Source organism: Zychaea mexicana, assembly GCF_025766255.1.
Source record: "Zychaea mexicana strain RSA 1403 chromosome Unknown BDB00scaffold_110, whole genome shotgun sequence".
In the NCBI taxonomy this organism is placed as follows: domain Eukaryota; kingdom Fungi; phylum Mucoromycota; class Mucoromycetes; order Mucorales; family Lichtheimiaceae; genus Zychaea; species Zychaea mexicana.
The window spans coordinates 68,337-85,974 of record NW_026516773.1 but is presented as its reverse complement, the minus strand read 5'-3'; the positions used below and the strand labels follow the sequence as shown (position 1 = coordinate 85,974).

General features: G+C 40.7%; 3 protein-coding genes across 3 annotated transcripts; 1 reads left to right on the top strand and 2 right to left on the bottom strand.

The window, feature by feature from the left end:
- Nucleotides 1-6,393: 6,393 nt before the first annotated feature.
- Nucleotides 6,394-6,972, bottom strand: BDB00DRAFT_848537 (uncharacterized protein). The gene is made up of 2 exons (XM_053125318.1): nt 6,604-6,972; nt 6,394-6,443 (listed from the first exon to the last, which is right to left on the bottom strand). Exon 1 carries the CDS (start codon nt 6,849-6,851, stop codon nt 6,636-6,638), a length of 216 nt encoding a protein of 71 aa, XP_052974614.1. The 5' UTR covers nt 6,852-6,972; the 3' UTR covers nt 6,394-6,443; nt 6,604-6,635.
- BDB00DRAFT_848536 (uncharacterized protein) lies at nt 6,905-7,920 on the top strand (the record flags this gene model as incomplete). Its single annotated transcript, XM_053125317.1, has 2 exons — nt 6,905-7,088; nt 7,830-7,920. Coding segments are annotated over 2 exons (275 nt in total), but the record flags the coding sequence as incomplete, so codon positions are not given.
- Nucleotides 7,921-13,458: 5,538 nt separating this feature from the next.
- BDB00DRAFT_848525 (uncharacterized protein) lies at nt 13,459-14,223 on the bottom strand (the record flags this gene model as incomplete). The annotated part of the gene is made up of 3 exons (XM_053125316.1): nt 14,049-14,223; nt 13,806-14,028; nt 13,459-13,621 (listed from the first exon to the last, which is right to left on the bottom strand). Coding segments are annotated over exons 1-2 (374 nt in total), but the record flags the coding sequence as incomplete, so codon positions are not given.
- Between the last annotated feature and the right edge of the window lie 3,415 nt (nt 14,224-17,638).

Genomic DNA, 17,638 nt, shown 5'->3' with positions numbered 1-17,638 from the left:
TAATGAGTTTGTTCCTCGGCTGCATCGATACATTGGAAGATTGTGCTTATCGACACCAATTTTGAAGTATAGCGAGATTCCAGGTAGATCGGATACCTCTCCTGCTTCTATAGCTGCTATGGTGCCCGCCACCTAGAAACAACAAGTGAACATTTCAAAAATTTAAGATTCCGCCTTTATAAATTTCCATTTTTAGTTAAGTGATATTGATTCATCGAAAATTTTGCTTGTGGGACTTATACTTTTTCTGCTTTTCATCCAGTGAGTCCTTTCTCAGAGGATGACTTAAATAAACAAACTACTCTCGCATGATTCTTCTTACATGATTATTAGAAACTAACAGTTCTCTTTGAACGCACAAGAAATTTACTTGATTGTGTTCTTTGACTCTTGCACAATTTTAAGGTTCTTCTAGTACTTGTTGAGTCTCCCCATTGTATAGAATGTTTTGGAAAAAGAAGGAACAATAAAACTGTCATCCTACTTATAATTTACCTGGCACCATTACAGTCAATGTTGATTGAAGGCTGAGGTATATATTGCAACAATGCTTACCACTAATGTTACACTACCTTCTTAATATGGAAATCGCCGATTCAATGTCATATACTATAGTATATAGTAGGGTGGATATTCTGACAAAATCCTCTGCTAAATTTTGAAATCGACACCAACTTCAACACTTTATTTCTCATTTTTTTTGCTTGTATGTATACAAAAACGTTTCATAGAATTATTCTTTGAGCCTTTCTCTATCGTTCTATGAAGCCAAAAAAGTGGGTTGTATAAGTGAAAAAAGTTGAAATAAAACATTGAAAATTGGTCCAAAAATTTACGTTTCTAGGTGGCAGGCACCATAGTAATAATAACGAAGAAGAACGATAAATTTTATTATATTATAATATGATATTTATTCAGAATTGTTAAAAGTGTATCTAGAATACCCTGTGTGATGACTAATATCTTCTAATATAGCACTTTACTGTACTTTACAGAATGTGAAGAAGAAAACTAGTCATGCCATTACAGACAATAACTGCTACGAAAAGATGCCCAATTATTTTATACGCGAACTTTTAGTACCAAGCAGCACTTCACGTCAATATCTAAAAGATATAGAGCGATTACTGGAGCAATGTATAAGGTATCACGTTTATTGATTTGAGGACAATGATTCTTTAAGCATATCGCGTTTCTGACGCCCTTGTGCAAACAACCTTGTACTGTCTTCTCTTGCACTAGACTGTCTATCAGTATCTATTATTGATATACGTCCGGTTTGTTCATCCTCTTCTGTGTTCAATGGAAACAGTTCGTCAGAGTGCAGATCGAGCTGCTCGATACAGATATCTTGGAGTATGCAACAGGCATAAATCACCAGCGTCAGGTTTGTATGATCCATGAGGTACATGTAATGTCGCATGAACCTCCACTAGGAAACAAGACGACCGAATGCTCGCTCAATAGCCATTCGCATTGAAGAATGGACTTTGTTGAATCGCTTTTCCGCTGGATCAGTTGATGAGCTAGGATACGGCGTTATGATTGCTTGCCGCAGAGGAAAAGCAGAATCTATGAATAGGTTCAAATGCAGAATATAAGCAAAGCTGTAGAACATCAAAAGTACAGGACTACTAACCAGCAAGAATGTATGTTCCATTAGGACACCATTGTTCAGGATCACTCAGCAGTCTGGTATTGAGCGCACTGTTATTAAAAGCGCGGGCGTCGTGAGTTCACCCTAGTAAACATATATTTGTGATGCAGTTGCAGTCAGCAACGTGTACGTTAAAGACATTAATATATCTCTTGTAGATTACTGTACCTGATTGACCCACGTTACTAAAAGTAAAGCGCCCATCTGCAGCACACACAGCAAGCAAGTTTATCGAGTGATGCAGTTTGCAGTCAAAGTACCGTTGACCTTGCTTCATTGGTTTGTGGATCACCACGAGCTTGCCATCCATAGCTCCAATCGCCCCTTGCAGCCTTGCTGAGGCATCTCGAGAGGTAGGTAAACCGGAGGGCAAAGAAAAGGCGTTGGAAGCTTCACAGGCTTCTTCCGGAGAGCGTGGCCACTTGATCTTGGAGCCATGGATGTCGCAAATAGCTTTTATTAATCGCACAGTAAAGTTGTGGTACAATCCTTGAGAAAAGCCAAATTGCGTCTCAAACACTCTGTATCCAATGTGAGTATTTGCAAAACGCCATAGTACGCAGCAGACTTGAATATAAACTAGTGTCATTCTTGATGACTCTGACACAAATTCCTGATGCACAGACAAAGTATTGACAAGCCATTCCAATGTGGATTTGCGCATGCGGTAATGATATTTATAGCTGCCAGGACCGTCGTCATCGCGAAGATTCGAGTGGGTCAATGTCCAATATTCCGTGCTGTGAATTCTTGGGATCTTGGCTGCTCGAAAATGATGCGGCGAACCAGCGTAAGCTGCGACGATGCTCGCATTGACCGAAGGAAGCATTCCTATAGCAGGTGCTACAAGTTGCGTCAAGAGCTTGATGAATGCTGCTCGACGACGTCTTTTTTCTTCAAGATGATTGTGCGTTGGGCAGCGAATAATGGCTGATGGTGGAATATTGTTCATTTTTATGATAAAAGCAGATAAAATAGATGAAAAATAGAGGGTGTATTTTTCTTTCGATACTTTTATTATTCATGAAAGTGACAGTTTCCTTTTATATCGATCCGAGCGAGCCACCACGGAGGCCTTTCCATCAGAGAAGCCACTACCAAAATTGGAGGCCTCCGAGAAGCCCTCTTATGGAAGGAGAACGGAAAATGTATTTTCTATTGCTACATTAGGGTATGGTGTTCTCTGTTTGGAGCGAAATAAGAGCAACCTTATTTTACCTGAAGATTGCAGCAGCCAAGAGCCTGTACTGGCAGAAGCACGGCAGCAGTGGCTTCAAACTGGAACACTGCTGGAAGGTTCTCCTGTATGCAGAAAAGTGGTGCAGCCAGACCAAAAGAAGTACAAGAAGAAGAAGAAGACCTGCTGCCGCCACTACCAATGGCAGTGATGGCGAGGAAAATGACGACGTTGACGATGACGACGATGGCCATAGCCGACCGATTGGCCGCAAACAGGCTAAGCGCCAGGCCACTGACAACAACCAGTGGGAGAAGATGCGTGCCGAGTCGTTGGCTATTGAGCGTGAGTAGCTCGCTCTCTCACAAGAACGATCTGCTGCTCTCGCTCAAATAGCTGACCAGCAGATCATAGTGATTCCCATGGACGGCATGGACGACCTCGCCTGTGCCTACTTCATGGCTATGAAGGCTCGGATTTTGGCCCGCATTGTTGGTGAGCAGCAACAACAACAACAACAACAGCAAGAAGAACAGAAAGTAGAAGAAAGCGATGAAGAAGAAGAGTAAGGAGAAGAATAAAGCGATGTCTTTTAAGGAAAAGAAGTTCAGATAGAGGTTAAGAAAACAAAAAACGAAAGGAAGAAAAGGAAAGAGGGAAAAGGAGAGAAAAGGGTGGGGATGGAAGTAGGGTTTATGTATCCTGTTCACCTTCCATTTGCCAAAGATGTTCCATGAGATCATGTCTCAAACGATCATGCGTGTTTACATCCCTAATTTCTTTGTGACGTCGGATGAAATCTTGCAAGATGGATGGATTTTCTCTTGCTTAATCAAAGACTTCTTACGAGTATCTCCATTCATGCAATGTTCGTGAGACATCCGGATCGTTTTCGACTATCATATTATGAAGAATCACACATGTCTCATGATTATGGTGGGTTCTTCCAGCTTCCACAATCGAGCCGGTTCCTTGACAATCTTGTACCGAGCTTGTAGAACACCAAAAGCTCGTTCAATGTCCTTTCGTGCGGCCTCTTGCATTGTTTGAAAAAGCTACATCGCGAATATTCAAATTAATAAGAGAAAGAAGCATGATCTCCACAATATTGTTCACTCATTTTCTTTCCGTATTGATGCTAATGTCTTCATTTTAAATAAATACAAATGATCGTAGATATGCTCCACAAAAAGCAGCCTTCAACTAGCCATTGTCCTTCTATAAAACTATCATTTATTATGAGTAAAAGAATAAGGCCATGCGGGTTCGAAAGGGGCTTGACCAGCGTCGCCCAGCGAGGGTAGATTCCATCGGCCAGATAGTACCCCATGTTGTACTCGTGGCTGTTGATGGAAACATCTACTAGTGGCGCACGTCCAGCAGCAAGATCGGCAAAGAGGTGCGATCGCTCAAGCACATTGATCTCATTCAATGTGCCGGGACACCCAAAAAAGACATGCCAGATCCACAAGTCATGAGTAGCAGCAGCTTCCAATACCACAGTGGGTGCCTTCTCCTTACCAGAATACTGCCTGTGCCATGTGGTGGGGCAGTTTTTCCATCTCCAATGCATACAGTCCACTGAGCCGAGCATGCCTGGAAAGCCACGCTTCTCATTGAAGGCTAAGATCTTGCAGATATCATCCTCGTTTGGCGTGCGCAAGTACTCGTCGCCAAAAGCAGCAATAACTGCAGCGCAGAACCGTTTGAGGCATTCGAGCGCCGTCGACTTGCCCGTGCGCACATACTCGTCGGTTGCATCTGCTGGGACACTATACGCGAGTTGTCTCATTGCTGAAGTAATTTTTTGATACGACGAGAGGCCGAGTTTGTGAGCGGCGTCGCGTTTCTGGACGAAATAATCGTCCTACTGCTTCACACCCTCCATCACGTGCAACAGCAGGTCTCGATCCATTCGATACCGGTTTCTGAACATATGCGCCGGATACACCGTATCTTTGGCAAAATAGTTTTTGAACAGATGTGCATCCATTGCGATGCGATCTCGGTGAGTCGTTTGACGGCCAGGGACAGATCCATGATGCTTTTTCTTTGTCACATACTCCTGTTGGATCATATGGTCGATCTCTTCTATACGACGTTTGAACACAGCGATGCGACGCTGCTCTTCTTCTTCTTCGTCAACAATAAGGTTCATGAGGCGTTTCAAGTTAGGCATATTTAATATAAGATGGGAGAGAGAAAGCAGGAAACAAACAAATACGCAGGAACGCAAAAAGACAATCACACAATTTAAGTCTGCTATTGCTAGTCAGCAATAATAGCTAGTCCGCTGTAAAAATTGACTCGCCAAAAAGAATAATTGGGATAGCGAGTGGTGAAAATAGAGGAAAATTTAGCTAGTCCACTGGACTTGCTCTAAGTGAACAAGGTAAGGAAAGGGTTATCGGTTGTGCTTGGGGTATAGCTTTAGTGGATATATGCCCATTCAGAATTACCGCTTCTTTCTCATTTTCTCTGTATATACTCATGCACCATCTTACACCATTCCAACATCAAACTTACGTGTGTAATACAACATCGTCTTCTACTTGCATATTCGATTCGTACTCACAACAACAACGACGCACCAATCTTCTTCTCCATTACCCAAACACAATCGTGTACAACCTGACGCTGATCCGCCTTTGGCTTACTAGCATACAGCCTGACGCGATTACTTTTATCCTTTTGCATATACTAACATTAACATCGCCGGTCTTGATGGATAAATGAGCTGTAGATAGCAGGAAGGATAAATGACGGGTTTCCTTCCTTTTGTGTTGATGTGGATTGGATGAAAATAAAGTATGATGACCGATATACTGTATAAGAAAGACAAAGAAGAAGGTTCTATAAGAGTTATACAAGTGCAAAGGATGGTTATTGTACACTGTAGGAAAATTCTTGTAAACACTAAGTAAAGTAACAAGAATTCTTGTGGATTCTTGTGAATCTTAAGTAGCGATAAAGCGGTCATGCGTTCACAAGAAAATCAAAGCGGTCACACTTTCACAAGAAAATCAAAGCGGTCACACGTTCACAAGAAAATCACAAAACGTTTTGTGGAATACCAAAGCGGTCACACGTTCACAAAACATTTTTGTGGAATATTCATTATATAGATTTTAAAAAAATAGCTTTATTCAATTACATGATACTAGCTAAGGTTTGTTATTTGATGGAATACTGGTCGAGCGTATACAGATGAAAACCACTCCTTTGAAGGCTGTTTAACACTTTATTGATTTTTTAACTTTTAATTTTTTTATATATTTAATTTTTAAGTTTTATTTTTAGATAATAAAGAATGATCAATATAATTAGGGGTGGTCAGAGAAAATCTTTGATTTTCGATGATGTGGGTAGCTGGTCATTGAGAAAGTAGTTGAAACTAGGGATCCGCACGGTTCGGTTTGGTTCGGTTTTTGAAGGGAACCGAACCGAATCGTCTAAAGCAAGAACCGAACTGACTAGAACCGATGAGAACCGTAGAACCGAAGGATCGAACCGAAGAACCGAACCCATCATGTATATAAAAAAGGCGAGATTCGGTATCTTCAAATGAAAGCTGATATGTGTGTTCAAATGTCGCGGTATACTTGAATACTGCAGTAAAAAAGAGTAGTTTATTATTATACATTGAACAGCGATCTCAAAATGAATAAGAGAAACAGAATGTAAACATTCTTATACGATGTGGGTCATTGCAAGGTTAAAAGATGAAAGCACAGTTTTTACAAAAAAAAGTGGAGCTTATAGTACTTACTTAGAGCGACTTAGTATTACTAGTACAATATGTTATTGTAACATTGGAGGAATTGAACCACAACCGCCAGTACATACAGCTGCTGTGTCTCTACGTGTGTATAGTGTATAGTGTCTCATAAAAGGCAAAGGGTGAATGGGTAAGATAATTCTGTTATGAGCCCCAGAATGCGCAATCTCAAACAGAATGCATAAACTTAATAGAACTGATCGAGAAGCCAAGATAAATCTAGTAAAGTAGTACGTCATAGAGAAAAATGCATTGTGGGTAGCAAAGTAGAGGAACAAGTAATGATGTGCGTCATGGGCGGAGAAAGCAAGCTGCTGTCAGAAAAAGTGTTGTTTCCTTCTCTTCTTTACTATTTTTCACCCCCTTCTGCTTTTGCAGGTTTTGTTAAGTTTTTCAATATAGCATGGCTTGCAAATACACTACTTCATGGTCTTTTCGGAATAACATTGTTCGTAACTTCCATTATAGCCTACTTTATATGGTGCCTGCCACCTAGAAACGTAAATTTTTGGACCAATTTTCAATGTTTTATTTCAACTTTTTTCACTTATACAACCCACTTTTTTGACTTCACAAAATGATAGAGAGAGGCTCAAAGAATATTTCTATGAAACGTTTTTGTATACATACAAGCAAAAAAAATGAGAAATAAAGTGTTGAAGTTGGTGTCGATTTCAAAATTTAGCAGAGGATTTTGTCAGAATGTCCACCCTACTATACACTATAGTATATGACATTGAATCAGCGATTTCCATATTAAGAAGGTAGTGTAACATTAGTGGTAAGCATTGTTGCAATATATACCTCAGCCTTCCAATCAACATTGACTGTAATGGTGCCAGGTAAATTATAAGTAGGTTGACAGTTTTATTGTTCCTTCTTTTTCCAAAACATTGTATACAATGGGGAGACTCAACAAGTACCAGAAGAACCTTAAAATTGTGCAAGAGTCAAAGAACACAATCAAGTAAATTTCTTGTGCGTTCAAAGAGAACTATCAGCTTCTAATAATCATGTAAGAAGAATCATGCGAGAGTAGTTTGTTTATACAAGTCATCCTCTGAGAAAGGACTCACTGGATGAAAAGCAGAAAAAATATAAGTCCTACTAGCAAATTTTCGATGAATAATATATCACTTAACTAAAAATGGAAATTTATAAAGGCGGAATCTTAAATTTTTGAAATGTCCACTTGTTGTTTCTAGGTGGCGGGCACCATACTAATTACCAAAATCGCTGATTGCAATCTTCTGCCTCTCGGTTCTGCGGTTCTAAGTATACAGAACTGGTTCAGTTCCGGTTCGGTTCCGGTTCTACGGTTCTGATACCGATCCCTAGTCGAAACCCTAGAATAACGGTAGTTATTCTAAACACTTACCTACAAGTGTCTCATGAACAGTGTTCTTTCTCTCTCTATATATATCACATACACTCTCGCTATATATATACATATATGTGTGTGTGTTTATACAATAATCAACTTTCTGATACTTTAACTTACACTAGGTCAAAAAAGTGTCCCAATGATTGGTACATTTGGATATTTTCTCTTTTTCCTCTTGATATACTGAACCAATAAATGTGAAACTTTGTATATTAAATGGTGTGAATATGCACAAGTGGACTTCAAAATAATATAATAATGGGCGGAGTATTAAAGGAGTAGGAGCTATTTTCTTTAAAACTATCATTGGGACACTTTTTTGACACTTTCAAAAATCTTCATGTTTTATTAAGGTACAATTAATTTTTAGTATGATGTCCATAATCCTTTTGCTTCTATAACTTGCCGCACTCGATTAGGCATAGAGTTAATGTATTTTTGGCACTCTGTTGCATCAATGCTATACCATCATTTACCAATTCTCTGGAACAGTTCATCTCTATTGGATGCTGGGGAAGGATCAGGGGTCGCAATTGGATGGGATGGGTCGGGTCAAGAAAACACTGACCTGATCCGACCCATTCAACCCGACAGGTCAAAACTCAGGTTGACAGGTTGGCAATGATTTCAACGATTTCGCAAAGATTTCAACGATTTGTAACCAAAAGGAAACAAAATGACGAGTTTAAGAAGAAAATATATACTAAAAGTAAAATAAATAAGCTCAATAGTTTTATTTATTGATTGGTTTTTTGATAAATCGTCTATACTAGCATTGGCGTTAACTGGCCAGAACCCAGAAACTTAATGGGCAGATTGGGATGGAGACGGAGAGAATTTGAAGATTATAAAAAAAAAGGGAAGGCAATAAAGTGAGCAGCAAAAAAATCAGTACTGTATTGCATAGTCAGTGAGACGGGCTAAATGGTGTGTTTTGCAATAAGTGGGCGATGGGCGATCATATTCCTGTGCATTTATAGTGGATGAAACAAAAGAAAAGTTGTCGTGTGTGAGATTGCGGTATTGACAACAAATGCCGTACTAAATAAAAGTAGTGGTACTGAGCAAGGACGGGGCAGTGACGAAAAAGGACAGGTGTAAAGAAAAGAGAAGTGGTGCTGCAGCAGCGACAAAAAAGGATGCGGTAAAAAAAACAGTGACAAAAAGGCTGCAGATAAGAAAGCAGTGGTGCTGTATTTGTACCAAGGATGAAGTATTGAACGCAATGACGAAAAGATCGAGCTATAATAATGATTGCTGCCTAACGGTAGTCAAACGTTGTGTTTAGTCACTGTAGACAAGTTTGATTCGGACGATCGTAAAATTAAAAGGGAAACGTACCTGTACCGTCCAGGAGTGTGGAGAAAATGACGTATTTGCTCCAAAAACATCTAGTTACATCAGCATTAAAATGTTTTTGGAAAATTGTAAAAGAAGCTTTATTTATGCTACATAATAGATCAACTAAAGCTTCAAGTATATGCGTCCAAAGCATGGCCAAACTGGGCATGATGTCCGTATACCCAAAAGCAAAAGATGTACCGTTTTCTAAGTAGTAGTTATATGTTCTATTCTATGCAACGTAGACAGCGATAAAAAAAAAGATATAAATATATACGAGTTTTCCGTTTTCTTGCAAAGTAATCTTTATTTTCTCAGCTATTCTTTTTGATACCTAACAGCCTTCGTACCTAGCACATACACCATCATGGAGTTCACCCGTTCTGACAGCAATTTGACCTCTATGTCCTTGGATCCCACTGAATCGGAAGCCGGCGACTTTCACGAAACAACCACAAGCGAGACAGAACACAGTGCAGCAATGGTTAGCCAAAGCAGTATGGCACGCGGTTCAGACGAGCCATGGATTTACAAATACAAGGTTGTGGATGCTACAAAAGACGAGAGGAATCGCATTATCAAGATTACTTGTTCAAGGTGCCAAAAGTCATATGTTGGTTCATCTACCGGTAACATTATCCGTCACCTGCAAAATAGACACAGCATTACGAAGGAGAAGTGCGAGCAAGGCAGCGTGGCAGTTGTTGGGCCAATGGACAGTTTCGCTCGTGGTGGTATGTCTATCCAAGCAACGACCGTTACTCGAGAAGTATGGCGGGAGCAACAAGCACGTTTCATCATCAGCACAAAGTCTGGATACACGATGGTGGAAAATGAAAAATTTCGCAAGTTTATCCAGCTCACTCAGGCAGCACCGTCGTTTGATGTTGTCGCGCCGATTACTGCCAATACCATCAAGAGCGACATCACCTAGTTATATCGGGTCGAGAAGGCGGGCATCATGTCCTATTTGCAAGCGCAACAATATCTCTCTTTTTCCGTGGACGCCTGGACCTCAGAGTGGGGGTATGATTTCCTTGGTATTACCGCTCATTTCATTGACAAGTACTGGGTGCAGCGGGAGGTTTTAGTCAGTCTCCAGCTTCCAGATGAACGCCATTCCAGAGAAGCTCTTGCTGATCATTTCCTAAAAGTGCTCGACGATTTCGACATTACTCATCTCCTGTTTACCATTACCGCCAACAATGCTTCCGACAACCTGTCCATGGCTAAAGAGCTAGAAAGGCGTGCTGAGACAAGAGGGGAGAGTCGTCGCGCATTCCATTTCCAGGCAGCCAAACACCTTATCCCGTGTATTGGTCACGACGTCAATTTGGTTGCGCAAGTACTGATCAAAGATGGGTTGCGTTCACAGCCGTTGCTCGATAATGCTGTTGAATCAGATATTGCAGCCGATCAAGATATTAGCAACGTGGTGTTTAAGTTACGAGTAGGAATAAAGAAAATCAGGTAGGGTATAAATCACTGGCATAAATGGTCAAGCCCGCTTACACAAATATTAACTTAATTTTACCATGTTATAAGGATGTTCACTACCAAGTACCGAAAACAATAGCATGAATATTGTTCTATGAAGTATGGCGAGCAGCTCGAGCTACAATTGGATGTGTGCACACGATGGAACTCCACTTATGATATGCTGGTACGGGCATTGAGGGTGAAGGACGCGTATAATGCAACCTGCGACTTCTTTAGCGAGTAGTCAATATATCAGTTGGATCCCCAAGACGAGCCATACATGAAAAAGGACATAGTATTGCTGGATAGTCTAAAAATTATGACGGAAGAGCTATCAACATCACAGTAAGTTATTACGGAAAATATAACACGCTGTAATAGCATCACATACAGCAATGTATTAAGCAACATGGTTCATCAATAGTTACCCGTCTATCAACAAAGTAATCTTCGCATACAACGTGCTCATTGACGATCTCGAAGACTTCTAAGACGACACGTCAAATCCGCAAATCCTGCGTAACGCAGCAAGACAGGCCCAAGCAAAACTTGAAATGGATTATGCAAGAACCGATTCATCCACCGTATATGCCGTCGCCACAGCAATGGACCCATGCCTAAAGTATGCTTACTGGGATGAACGGGAATGGGAGCCAGAATTTAAAGAGACAGCTAGAATGAGTGTCGAAGCAGAATGGAGCACGTTCAAGACTGTGAATGGCACCACTGACCGTGAGGCTCGAGCACTGTCACCTGAGGAGATACGTCGCAATCGCTACCGTCCCAAGAGGCAAATAATCCAAGATGAGTTGACAGCATATGTAAGCGAGCCACAGACAGCACTTGCCGAAGGTGACGATAATAGACGACCAGTAAGCTACGAATTGGAGTACTGGCAACGCACAAGCACAACGTACGTGCAGTTAGCAAAAATGGCACACAAGTTTCTCGCCATCCCTGCAACGTCAACATCTTGCGAGCGCTTGTTTTCGGATGTCAAAGGATTCGTGCCATCTGAACGAAGCAGATTATTGCCGGAAGCATTACAAGAAAGCTTTTTGGTAAAGGCTTGGTCAAAAATAACAACTGACTAAAAAAATTTCCACCACCTTCATCCCTTTTTTTTTTCTCACTTTCCGATCTTTGTCGTTCCTATTTGATTTGTCTCTTTTTCACTCCTCTTTCCTTTCATTCATTTTTTTTGCTCCTATTGCTAAACTGCTCACTTACTTTTTACACTTCTTCCTGTTTCCTTTTTTAACGGCCTTCCCTATTTTGTTCTTTTTTTTACTCGAAAGTCTAAGTTATCTTTGGTCTTCAGGTATCCTTATTTATTAAATCCTATATACTTTGCACCGTTAGGCCTTAGCGCTTCCCCTTATCTTCATACTCTGCCCTTCATATAAAATAAACAGTATTCGTATATGTCATCATAATATTCTTTTTTCCCTTTCGTATATCTTGCTATACACCTGAATAAAGGAACCGTTGGATAACTAGTACTGTCCCAAATCTAAACTATATACACTCGGGTCACAACGGGTCAACGGGTCGGGTCAAGGGTTGGACGGGTCGACCCATAGGTCAGAAAAGCAGCAACCCGACCCGTTGACCCGTCCTTGACCCGTGGGTCAGATTGCGACCCCTAGGTAGGATACTTATTTATAAGCATCCTTTTCAATGTAGACCATATGTTTTCAATTGGATTGAGATCAGGAGACTGTGCAGGCCACTTCATAACTTAGAATGCTTGCTGAGATAGCTAGTCCATAACAGCTTTTGACTTGTGTTTGGGATCATTATCTTACACAAAGATGGTCTCATCCTTATTCATATCATAGTGGTGTAAGGATTCCATCAGGTCAGACTCCAGAATGGCAAGGTAATCGTTCTTGTCCATATTCTTGTCACCAATGTCGCATATATAGCCAACACCATCCCAGGAAAAGCAGCTCCAGACCATGATTCTTCCTCCATCATTCTTTACTGTCTGTCTAACATGGTTTCTTGTCAGCCTTATATTTGGATCGCACCATACATAAACGACACCATCACTTCCAAACGATTGATTCTTGTTTCGTCAAACCAGACCACCTTTTTCCAATCTTCAATAGTCTAGTGCTGATGCTCTTTGGCCCACTTAAGTCGTTCCTTTCTGTTTTTCTCACTAATGGCTGGCTTCTTTGGTTTCTTGAAAGCCTTAAGGCCACTTTTACGTAGTACATTTCGAACTGTTTCTGATGTGCTCTTAGGGCCGCTGAAAATTCGCGTTGAGAAATTTCGGGTAAATAGTTTACCCGACTGAAAACGCGAATATTTTCTGGTCAGCTTCGGGACAATGTTCATCCGTACATATGCATATCAACAAGCATCATTTTTTTCGTAGTATCAGTATATGCCATTGTTTATGAATATATGAAAACCAATAAAAAAATAAATAAAGCAGCTAGTAGCTATATTATATCATTTGCATCAAGTATACTAACAGCTATTACTATTACTTTATGACTGTCAGTTCATATCTAGCTTTTAGATCGATATGTGATCATACACAGCATGCTACGGAATATGGAAACATAAAAATGATCCCCACTATCTGCAAATAATATGCACTCACCTTACAGTTATTATTAAGGTTGCATAAGTTGATGATCGGATAATATATTATAGTTTGAAAAATGATGAAGAAATGGTGGAATAAACATTAAAGAAATTTGATAAAACAAGAAGGGAGAAAAAAAGTAAAGAGAGATCTAATGGAAAAAAAACTATAGAGAAAAAGATAGAGAGAGAAGGGATAAAACCTAATAACAATGGTTTGTATAAATAAGTACGTAATGGATCAACACATGTAACTCGTAACTTACAAAAGCTTATACATGGCGTGTGTATTGATCTGTTTCAGAATATGTCGTTGGAATCGTGCGTCTGCGACGTTCTCTAATAACACGCGTCAAATAGGTGTCGACGGTGTTGTTTGTTCAGCTACTTAAATTGTTCATTCAGATTCGCAGGAATGAGATAACGATACATATTTGTTTCGTCTTCATACTCGTCGTCTAACTGCTGCATGCGGAGGGCCAGCTCACGACGCTGCTGTCGGTTTCTCTGCATCTGTAGCTCTCGTCGTAAAAGATCGGCTTCTCTATCGACAATAACACTGCTGGCATTCTCGTTATTTGAAGTTGTTGTTAGCGATACAGGGTCGTCATCTTCATGTTGATCGTAAAACTGTCCACATCGCCGACGCTGGCATTATCGCTTATTTCGATTATGCTCGATGTTGTATTAGTAGATATAGTGGGAGTAATAGCAGAGGTGGCAGTTGTAGTGGCGAAAGTGATGGAAGCGGGAGCAGGAACGTGTCCACTCAGCAATCGCATATTGGAAAAAACATTTTCATACCACTGTTTATATGAAAATACTTCAGTATACCTAGTGTTCATTAAGTGACTTTAGCTCCATATTGCAGACTGGTTCTTAACTTACTGGTCTGATGCGAATAAATGGCTGGGTCGATTGTCGATGAACAAGAACACTGGAAGCTGGTATTTCACCATGACCAGAGCGTTTTACAAGATGCTTGCAAATGAGGAATCGGCTAGTAAGATAGGCTTTGCAGCCACAAGTCCATGTATCTACTGTTGGCTGATACAGCGCATTTGCATTGCTGTTTTCTGGCAGACGATAAGCCTTGTTCCAGTGGTTGACAAAGGCTTGTTGCCATCTTGTAGCTTGCTGGAACTGGACGGTGTCGCGATTATACTTCACTCGCAAATCAGGAAAATGTTTTTCAATAATCACAAAACGAGCAAGTCCAAACGAGCACGGTTAAACCTGTATAGGTGGTTGCGCTTTAAAACCTTCCAGTGGGCTTCAATCAACATTGTGGTTTTGCCTCCTGGGATACAGTCAGGAATAGCAGATCGTGCCCACTGGTTCCAAGCTGTAGGTTTGTACCAAAATGTGTATAGGTAGACCCATGCGTCGATATATCCATTCTTGTGACAATAATTATAAATTTCCCTGGCCGCATATTGGTGGATTTCGAGGGCTGTGCGTCGGTGTGTGCCTACGTGAAAAGGTAATATTAGTATCACTACCATTAGAATATGACCGACAAGGACTGTTGCTAATATATTGCATAAATCAGCTCTATGAAACGCGTTTACCATCGGGAATCAGTGGATGCATATGATAATGATCTGTCATTTTGTCAATTATTTCTTTCCGTTGTTCTGCCGGGCAGATTACACCTGTGCGACCACCGATGGATGGCGTCCAGGTTATGTCGACGAAAGGAAAATCAGTGTTTGCTTGTACATTATTATATGGTGGCGGGCGGCGGCTTTTTGTCTCGCTTAATTTGCGATCAACAGATCTTTTCAAATGCCAAAGACAGAGACGCAATTGCGACAGACCAAACACTGTCTCTATGCCATTCATTTGGGCCTGATCCTTGTCCGAAAACATAAACATCGGATTGAACCCACGCTCCCTCAATACACGGAAAAAGGATATCAAAGTGTTGGTTTTGATATTGGGTGGGGCATCATCAAATGCCGTATAAAGAAGATAGGCGATAGGGAATCCTACGCCATTCACATTGGCAATAATGCTGTACAACTCTGAGCCAGCACGATTTGTCCTCCAGGTCGAATCAATGCAGTACTCGTCGATCAGCTCACTTCTGACCAACAAACCAAAAAACGGAGTGACAAATCCCAAGGCAGCACATACAGATGCATCTCTGCTCCAAAACACCTAGCGTTTATTTCAACTAATTCAGATTCTACTTCTATTTGTGATCTATTACTACCTACTGCTAGCTTCCAGAGAAAAGACTAGGTCAAGGTCAGTATCTATTGATATAATCACCTACCTCATAAAAGCCTTGTACATTATACCATTGTAGGAGTAGTCGCACTGACAGTAACTGATCATCATGCAGACGATACAGGTTCTTGAACGATTCTGCCCACCAGTAATACACCTGCATAGGCGTAACGTTGGATTCAGGAAAACGTCGGATAACGCGCCGGTACAATTCATTGGCACCTGTTTCTGTAGCTTCCCGAGCGATGTGTTGCTTTACTTCGTCAGGAACCAAATTGCGCTCTCGTCGACGTACACTGCCATCATTGTGATTAACAGGCACATGGTCTTGATGCCGGATTGCAAGTTCGACATAGCCTTGCTGCCTAACGATCGTTCCTTTTACGCGTCCGCCGCAATCAAACGTTGGCATTCGTACAGTGATCCTCTGGCGTTGCGCGGCGAGAACGGTGTTCTGATAGACTTGGGAGCGCGAGCAGTAGGCAGTGAATGATACCTTAAATGCTTGCTCAGGGGCCCCCTCGTTCTTCAGCATATATCGATGCCCATCGCAAATGGTCACCTCATCCAAAATTCGCTTGATCAATTGATCATTCGATATCGATTCCATGTACGGTTCAACCATTACATAACAATAGAAATGATCATTCTGCATACCATGTAGTAAATGATCAAGAATTTAGTGGAAAAAATTCAAAATACATATATGTACTTACTGTATCATCTGCAGCAGGATAATGATCATTTAAAGAGTCCAACATCACCATGTCATCCAACGGAACAATCTCGGGTGGAGTGTCTCTAGTACGACAGGCCACATAGGTTCTATACGGTCTAGTATTACCGCTGAAATCCATTCCAGGCTTCTCACTGCGGCATCTCTTGCAAAGATAGTTGTTGTTGTAGTCAAAATTACCAGCACTAAGTGCTTCAGTAACAGTTGGTAAAGTAGAGTTCGGTTGGTTACGATGTTCAGAGTTCATTCTGCAATTAATAAAAAAAAGAGTTGGAGAAAGAGCAGGGAAGAGGAAGAAAACACCTAAGCCCCTTCTTTCCAGGGTCAAAAAAATTCAGACTCCATACGCTCTTTCGCATTTGTTAACTATCTAATGATGGTTCTAGAGCAACTACTTTTCTTTTACTGTACACATTATCTTAATGTTATCTCATACTTTTTGTCAGCTAAATTTTTATTCCTATATGACCATATAATAGTATGAAAAAAGTGATGTTTGTAGGTATACATAGGTGGATGTATCCGGTTGAATATTTATCCCAGTTTGATAATAGGTGCTCGCGTTTTCAGTCGGGTAAATTATTTACCCGAAATTCCTCATCGCGAATTTTCAGCAGCTCCTATGAAAGCGCTGTTTCTGGAGTTACTGTGGTGCCATAGTACTGTTGAATATATTTAGAGCCTTGGGGAGCATTCTTGAGGTTACCAGACTTGAACTCTCTAGCCAAAAGTTTCCTTATATGCTGTCCCAGCTTTGAAGGTCTACCATTCTTGGTGGTTCCTGATACAGTAACAACGTTTTTTCGAATTCGTTGGATAGAGCTTTTGCCTATACCCGTTGCTTTAGCAATTTGACGTATAGATAGCTTCTTCTGTAGGGCCTTGGACAACAGACTGGTGCTGGACAGCTGAAAGAGGTTTCATCTAATGATATCTCATAAGGTTCTGTACTATAACTTCACCAAAAGTAGAGTAAATAATATGTAACTTACATTAAATGAAGCAGAAAAGGTGAAAGAGAAAGGATCAAAACATAAAAAGTGGAGTGTCCTTGTTAAAAATCTTTTTTGTGGCTTGAAATTAATACTCCTGATAAAGTGTCAAAAAAGTGTCCCAATGATAGCTTTATACCAAATGGCTCATGCTCCTTTAATACTCCGCCCCTCAGTTTTGTTTTCTAAAGTCCGCTTGCATACATGCCCAACATTTAGTATACAAAGTTTCACACTGATTGGTCCACTATACAGTGC